Source organism: Mycetomoellerius zeteki, unplaced genomic scaffold (genome assembly GCF_001594055.1).
Source record: "Mycetomoellerius zeteki isolate Tzet28-1 unplaced genomic scaffold, Tzet1.0 scaffold128, whole genome shotgun sequence".
NCBI lineage: Eukaryota > Metazoa > Arthropoda > Insecta > Hymenoptera > Formicidae > Mycetomoellerius > Mycetomoellerius zeteki.
This window is the reverse complement of record NW_017256212.1, coordinates 134,540-143,391: the sequence shown is the minus strand read 5'-3', so window position 1 is coordinate 143,391 and position 8,852 is coordinate 134,540. Positions and strand designations below refer to the sequence as shown.

Here is an 8,852-nt window from a genome sequence, read left to right as displayed (position 1 = left end):
TAAAGGAGTAGATAAATATAGAAATTGACAGGATGAAGAAAATAGTCAAAAGTTGTCTTTGAAATTGTGAAAGGAATTTGTATGACATTGTATCAAAGTGTTGGATATTTTTTTTCCATTTTTTTTACGTTGACTCGACGTTTTTAATAAAAAATTAAATAATGTGATAATTTTTATTTATAATGTAAAAAGAAAAAAATTGAACGATTTGTAAAATTTTAGAGTAAGATCCCTTTTGTTTGAAAATGTTGATAATAGGGTTTAAAATATACATTTAAAAATACATTCAATTAGCAATTAAGTTAATAATATAATTGAAAATAAGAATCTCCAATCAAACTATCTTGCTATAGATAACGAATAAGATGAATAAGTTATAAGGTCTTGTTATAATAAATTATTAAACGATTATGTTACTTTTTTTCATTTTTATAAGACAGAATTTTTAATGAAAGTTATGAATAATAAGCGTCTATCCTTTATTCCTTTTCCTTTATCATCTTTTTAATGTTAACTATCTTTTTCAGCCTATAGTACAGCTTTTTAATTTGTACAAAATTAATCTCTAATATATTAAATTCTATAAATACTATTTTTTTATATTTTTTATTATCTCCCATGTATGTTTCATGACATGTATATTTCTTTGTTCTTTACACTAGGCATAAATAATTATATTTATTTTAAGAACTTGTATAAAGAATATATTTTGGAGTAAATTTTTTTAAATCTCTTTTTAATGTTCATTTTTAATAAATCTTTATTACTTTTTATCAATTATATATCACTTACCAATGGTTTAAATAATACGCTTTTATAGGCAAAAAAAGATGAGGAAGAAAAATTGGAAGGCTTTGTAGCAATTACTGGCGATAAACCCGAAGAAGAAAAAGATTCACTCTTGAAAAATGTTTTGTGGCAAATGGATAACGATCGTAAGACAGCTGCATTAAAGCAACTGCAAGGACATATGTGGCGTGAAGCATATAAAACAGGCACAGTTAAAGGACAGTAAGTGATTCTATCTTATTATTGTTTTGATTTGTTTTCTATCTTAGGTAATTTCCCAAACAACACAAAGTCTGAAATTGTGACATAAGAGGTCTTTAAGTCGTCTTTTAGACGTAAAAAACGTCTATGATCTAATTTTAGACACTTTTTGTTGTCTGGATTGATTAATCCTATATGCATCATAGTCTTTGCAAATCTCTGTATGCTCGTTCACATAGAACATTAGCGAGCCTACACTGTTAGAAATGTTTGTGAATTTATAATGCCCCTACAATAAAAATGCGCTGTAAATTTACAAACTATATATCGTTTTGTTGTGATTACACAATATTTGTAAATTCACAATAGAAATTTGTTGTGAATTTACATAACTGGCGTGCCACGCTTGTGTATTAGAGATTTGGATACTTTATCACAAAATGTTATTGTAATTTCACAATACAACTGTTTAAATTTACAGCACATTTTTGTTGAATAAAAACTTCCAATACTTTTGGAAGTTTACAACAGAAATTTCTGACAGTGTACATAAACAGTACTACATAGTTATAAAAATATATAGACATTCATAATATACACACACACACACACACACACACATACATAAAAAATTATTTAATATACTATACATAATTATCACAAATAATGAGGTGAATAGTAGTATTTGGGCTCACTTCAGTTATCTTACTGATAATGTTCTTTACACATAAGATTTCTTATTTATTATATATGCATAAATATAATATCTGTAATGCTTGTATTTTTAATTTTATATTTTAACTTGTGAATATTTTGCATTCTTGCAGAACATTTACAAATTAATGATGTTAATTTTATTTTGAAAACTACTTTTTTCTTAAACAGCTATTATTATAAAAAAAATGGTTTTGCAAAAAATCTTCAATTGTAATTCTCCAGAATAGTATTTGCAAATTACATTTCATTATAAAAACTATTGCAATTTGATAAAAAATGATTATAAAATTTCGTGAAGAAAATAAAAAAATTTAAATTAGTTTTAATATTAAGCTTCAACAGAATACCTCTTGTTTAGCATTTATGAAGATGTTCCTAAAGCGATTGAATCATGGACAAACAATGGCCAAAAAATATACGTCTATTCAAGTGGCAGTGTTGAAGCACAGAAGCTCCTTTTTGAATATTCTGTACATGGTGATTTGCTTAAGGTACTCCACAATAATACATTATACTATAATGTCCTGTCAAATATCTTGAAGTATTGGTATGAACTATAATATTTTCTTCTTTTTTTAGTATTTCAACGATTTCTTTGACACAGAAGTAGGTGCAAAGCAAGAAAGTGACAGCTATAAAAATATATTAAGTAAAATCGGTGAAAACCCTTCCGATGTTGTTTTTCTTACTGATGTTGTAAAAGGTTCGTACATTTCCTTTCTTTCTGAATGAGAGAATAAATGTGAGAAATATTAATTATTAAAAAGAGATTTTCTATATCATATTTGGATGATTGCAAATATCTTTTCTTTATTTCTTTCTTTAATCAATAACAGAAGCCGCAGCTGCCAAGGAAGCAGGTTTATCAACAGTAATTGTAGTACGTGAGGGTAATGCTCCACTAACTGATGAAGAAAATGTTACATATACAACTATTAAGTCCTTTTTGGATTTGACATTTCAAACGTCTACAAAGCGACAAAAAATAGAAACGACAGATGACAAAGTTGATGAAGGTACAGCTGACGTCAGTGAGCCAATGGACACTTCCGAAGATGTAGAAATGTCCAATGTCAGTGACAAAAAAGTTGAAAAAGACGATACAAAAGAAGTAACTGAATCAGTAGAAAAAGAATCTGCAAAGGATCAACCATCAGAAAGCACTTCAATTTCATTAGAGCAAGTGGAAGAATCAGCGATAGATGAAAAAGACGTTTCAAATACTGAACAGAAGACAACGGAATCTAATGTCAAATCCGAGGAAAGCACAAATGAGGACTCAGGTTCCTCTGAAAACGCAAAAAGTGACGTGAAAGATGATGTTACCACACTAGCCACAAAAGATAAAGACCACAATGATAAAGACATTGCAGAGAAGACTGAAGAAAATTTAGATACAACTGCAACTGAAATTACCGCTGCAGTCGATGATTCCATGGACGTGTCCATACCAGAGTCTGCATCAAAGTCTGAGACTACTGTCACGTCTTCCGAGAAAAAAATTGAAGATTCTACAGATGTTACAAAAGATACACAAGCTGAAGGTGTCGATAAAACTGAAACGATTGAAAGTGACGAAAAGGCAGATAACATTATATCACAATCACAAACTTGTGACAAAAATATAGCAAACAAATCTGAAGAATGCTTGACAGCGAAAAAAGACGAAGTAAAGGAAGAATCAAAGATTGTTTCAGATACATCTGAAAGCGAGAATATTTTAGCAAAGAGCGAACAGGAAATAACAAAAATGGAGACAGCAGTAGATGTCACAGAAAATGGGGAGACTACAGAAACAACTGCGGAAAAAACTACGGTATCGGAAGTGGTAACAGAAACGGAAGAAACAGTTACGGACGTAAGGAAAGAAGCAACCACATCAACTGAAGTATCTGCAGAGAAAAGTTCGGAAATAATTGCAGAATCTGAAAAAGCCGATGAAAAGGCCCAAGCAATGGAAACGGAAACTACTGATGCTGATAAATGCGAGAATGAAACTACGCAACAAGAGACAATAAAAGAAGAGGAGACAGTGAAAGAAGAGAATGTAGTGGATACGAAGGACAAAAATACGGTAGATTCGGAAAAGCAAAAACTCAATGGAACCACACAAAACGGAAATACGGATGTGCCAGTGTTGGATGATAAATTACATAGTAACGGACTGAATGAAGGGCCATCGAAGGAGACAACGAACGAAGACGCGGCGGCGCAAAACGGTGAGCCGGAGAGTTTGTCAGAAAGTAGTGCGGAATCCATAAAAGTTAAAAAAGTCGTCGATTCCGCTGTAGCCGACGGTGCCGGAGAACCCGACGTTGTTCCTCCTGTAGTTGTAGCGGCGACGTCTTAACTTTGTTCTTATACAGTTTAAGGAGCCCTTCATGCATAACCCCAATCCACAAGTACTTATTCGCAGGTATAAACTGATATTAATTGAATCCCATGTATACTTTATGTAAATCGTACTACGTCAAAAACGTAACGCGCTACTTTAAGATGCAATTCGTAAACCATTTGTTTTGGCGGCTCTATAATGAAAGAAAATAGTAAAAATAGTATAGTACGGAAAGACGCTTCAAATTTTTTTAATTGTTTAGATATCTACAGCTATACAGCTATTTTATTTGATGATGGCCAATTTCTATTTGTACGGTATCATTAATGTTTTATGTTAACTCGAATATATGCTGCTTTTCTATATTGCGAAAGTTGATTTTTTATCGTTAATTCTTTCATGTTTGACTTATGATTTTCAATTACTATAATAATTTTTACAAAAAAGACAATGAATTGTTATGATTAAAGTTACAAAACTTTTTTAGTTGTAATTCGCACGTGATCGATCTAGAAGTAATCAAACGTGTCATCCGCATCAATTACTACGTATTCTTGAGGGGCTTTTTTCTAATATTACTCTACGCAACATGTCTGACATCTTTTTTATACCGCCTAAACAAAATAACTACGCCTATACATGAAAACTGATAGGATAAGTAATTTCAAATAGAGTTGCAGTATATTAAAATATCGATTGTATCTGTGCCAAATGAATTTCACAGTTTGAAACTTTGGTTTCTTTATTTTATCACTTTAGTATTCTCTTCCCTTTGATAATTTTATAAATGATATTAAAAGATCTGGTCGATGTTTTATTTTACTGCTACAACAATGAAACTGACTAAGAATTATTTTAAGACTGTATTGGTATCGCCTTTTACAGTTGCTGTCTTGTAGATTATATCATAGATCTTCGTTGCGCACAGCATATTTAACTTTGTGAATTGATAAACAATGCATTTTAAGTCTGAATATTTGTAGATACATCGCACAATAAGCTTCATTCAATTACGTTAGTTTTGTTCGCGTTTTTTTTATGTAAGGTGATAAAAAAATTGTTTAATATTAGAACTTTTTGTATCGATACGCTTTCTTCCATCGTTTTGTCTACCTAACATGGTTCGCGTAATGTAATTTTCTTTTTAATGATTGTTGCAATACAGAACCGTTAACTATACAGCTAATGTCGCGAAACATTTGTCAAAGAGCCTAAAAAAGTGTATTTTAGCTCTTGTATTCTACAATTTTGCGATTTAATCCGTAAGCTGTTCAGTTTTAGAGAGGAATGGCTCTATATGGTTACTTGAATAAACTGATCCAGTAATGACAATTAAAAAAAGTCACGTAGCCGATTGGATCCATTCGCTTCTATGTTTAATTATATAATTTAGAAGCATTCGCGGAAAAGCATATCGATTCGTAGATTTACTCTGTCATTCCTATAAATTAATATTTTGTTACAGTCTACATGTGCAGAATGCATTTATATTATCGCTTTACAGTTGATCTATCAGCAAATTAATCGCCTAAATTACTTCGCAAAATACTTCAAAAGCTGCTATACATAAAAATCTCCAAGAGAAAATAATTTGAAATGCAAAATATATGCATTTTAATTTATAATATTCAATATATATATTATGCATTTTAATTTATAATATTCAATATATATATTATATACATATGTGTAGTAGTTTTTTGGTATGTACTTTCACGTGAAATCGCTATAGATAAATAAATGGTAAAGATACTTTGTATCAACTAGCTATTTAAATTATAGATGCAAAGCGATAATGTAGATATATTGTATGTAGACTATTGCTCATTTTTGTGATGCTCAACATGATTTTAAAACGTGTATGGAATCAATATTAGAAAATAATAATAGCAGTTAAAGTGAGATCGTGCTTTCGGCAGAAAATGGATTACTATTACTTTTAACTGTTAATTCGTTATGTCCATTCCTATTAAATTGACTGTGATTTATGAATATTGATAGACATAGGTTGCTCGAAACGATCTTATCAATACGCGAAAACGATCGTCTTGATCGATATTCCATTGCGATTATTTTTATTCAGATTTAGTGTGCCCGCGTCTAGTCGAAATCAGTCAGAAGTGGCGGAGACTTCTATAGATCGATAGACGATTTCGCATTGTTTGCTTTACATTACGTTCGCCGACTATGCTAGGGAGACGCGATGAGACGAAAAAAACGTGACCAGTCTCATACGTCTACGATAGTGCGCGTATAACAGGAGCGAACACAGAACCAGTACGAGAGTATGCACTTGATATTTTACGGTATATTTTACTCTTGATACACCTCGCATATTTTATTTATAAGTCGTCTTCTCGAAAGATGTTTCGGTACTTGCGACAGATTGTATTATTTTCGTTATATCACTCGAAGTAATTAAGACAAAAGCGAACTCCCATGCGTTCTATTATGTTCATTGAGGCACCAATAGTTTAAAATCAACGATCGAATGATTTTTCATATGTATGATGGCACAGATAAATGACTCAATCACTTATCTATACCATCGAATGTATACGCGTTCTAATAACGATTTTAAAATTGATATAACGAGAATGGCAGGTGTTATGTCCTACGATCGCATAAGTTTACTAAGAAATTAAATGGCGGAAAAAAAAGATATGCAGGATACAAGCTTTTCAAATTCTTCCTATTTATCGACTGATTTATTAATATTATCGCACATAAAAGCCAAAAAAACTGCCATGGTTTATAACAGAAGCTCGAAGGTGAGGTGACGATGTGCTCGAGGTTCTACTCGGCTGACTTTCACGACATCACCTGAATCATCACTTCCATATCATTCATACTACTGTTTTGCGTCAATAGTCGAAGAAGCCAAAGCGCACATCTTGATCGCACGTTCAGCATCACGCTCTCAATTATACATCAATTCTCAATTATACATCGTGTATGACGATCGTACCGATTATCGTTTTATTAACATACATACAAAATGACTTCAATATTTGCATATGTTGCTAATTGAAAAAAATTTACTTACAATCTTAGAATGTATACAAATCTCTACAATGTATACAAAACTTACAATAATTAGGCTTCTACAAAAATTTGTCAAAACCCGTACACTATTGAATAAATCCTAATGATAGTTGAACTGATGTATTGAGTTCTGAACATAATTAATAATATAAAGAGAAGAACAAATTGAATAAATTGAATAATATAGAGAGAGAGGGAGGTGTTGGGGCCCCAATTCTTTAATGGTACTTTAACTCAATTGATATAATCAAAAATTAATATTATATTCGAGCCTAATTTTTAGTTCATAAAATTCAAAACGGTAAAAAACGAGTGACAGAAGTTTAGATATAATTTTTTAATTAAATTTTTTAATTTATTTTTAACATCAACAAATATCTTAATTAAATCTCGACTTAGAATTTTGTTTAAGATGAATACACAATAATGTTATAATAATAACATGTACAAATTAATAACATGTATAAATTCGTTTATACATGTTATGCAATTGGCAATGTTATAAATAATTTTACAAAATCTCTGTTCCTGATTTTGTTTTTGTTTTTTTCTTTTTGGAAATAGAAAATTACTTCATAAAAAATGTCAATTTTGAATAAATTATCTAGAATTGTATATCTTTCTAAATACTCTTTATTATAAACGTGAATATTACTACATATTTATTATCATATTTTCCCTATTTTCTAAATTTTCGAAACAATTTTAAGATAAACGTCCAAATGCATTCAACATAGTTCTAACTCCTGTAAAAAACTATGAATGAGCAAAATCTGATGTAACACTGCCTCGTTGTTTATTATACGAAAATTACTCGATTAAAACTCATCAATCTCTGTATTACTATTCCGGTTATATTTTGTTCTAAGACGACACGTGCAACAAGATTCAGTAGTTTTGTGATTTAGCAATAGATTTATCAATTGTGACTTTGACGAAACATAGAAACAAGGATCCTGTAACATCGCGCCTTTAGCATTATAATTCACAGGAAACTGCCGTCTTTCCAAAACGTTAAAATTATACGAGCGAGACGATCGAACAAAAAATCTAATGTAGGACTAACTAAACAAGAGTAACTTTACCATATTCATTAGCGATATTATTGTTTGTAATTCATTGGCTATATTATCTGTAATACATCAATATAATTGTAAGAGAGACGTAAGGACTTCATCAATACTTTCTAACTTAAGGATAGATATCCCCACGGGGGAAAGAATGGAAGTCAAATATCAAAAAAATTTGTAAGTTAAAATTAAAAATTCTTTCTTCGTCAAATCCGTATCTTTTATTATTTAATATTAATTTATTATTAACTTTTTAAACTTTAATATGTGTACATGTATAAAAACTTAAACATATATGTATACATTAAAACAAGAATAATTTCTGCCATCTGTACAATTTGAATAACAAGTATGACATAGTATCTAAATACTTTTAATCATTGAATCTGAAACTGAGGAAATTTGTAGTTTATAGCGTTTTTACATCACTATCGTAACTAAAATTTCAAAGATATATTTTTTAAGATTTTTATTTAATATTTTATGTATCTTAAAACATTAACGTAATAATCATTTCTAAAAGCAAAGAGAATTTGAAATCTCTGTTCTTTATAACTTAGAATATTATTCTTGTATTTGAACTCAGCCCGTATTTGATTTCCACTTCTCAATTGTTCCTACGAACCCGTCGCATTTCCCAGTATCTTCTTTTTCATCTCATTTATGTTTTCGACAAATACTTTATGTTCTTCCCC

At 30.3% G+C, this 8,852-nt stretch overlaps 1 protein-coding gene across 1 annotated transcript in view; it reads left to right on the top strand.

Annotated features, from left to right (window-relative positions):
• Enoph (Enolase-phosphatase) overlaps positions 1–5,625 on the top strand; it is a 6,610-nt gene extending 985 nt beyond the window's left edge. Inside the window, exons 2-5 of the mRNA XM_018461762.1 lie at positions 821–1,011; positions 2,066–2,198; positions 2,287–2,410; positions 2,544–5,625. Coding sequence (XP_018317264.1) covers positions 821–1,011; positions 2,066–2,198; positions 2,287–2,410; positions 2,544–4,057 — 1,962 coding nt within the window. The 3' untranslated portion in view covers positions 4,058–5,625. The remainder of the gene's footprint in view (positions 1–820; positions 1,012–2,065; positions 2,199–2,286; positions 2,411–2,543) is intronic.
• The last annotated feature ends 3,227 nt before the right edge of the window (positions 5,626–8,852 follow it).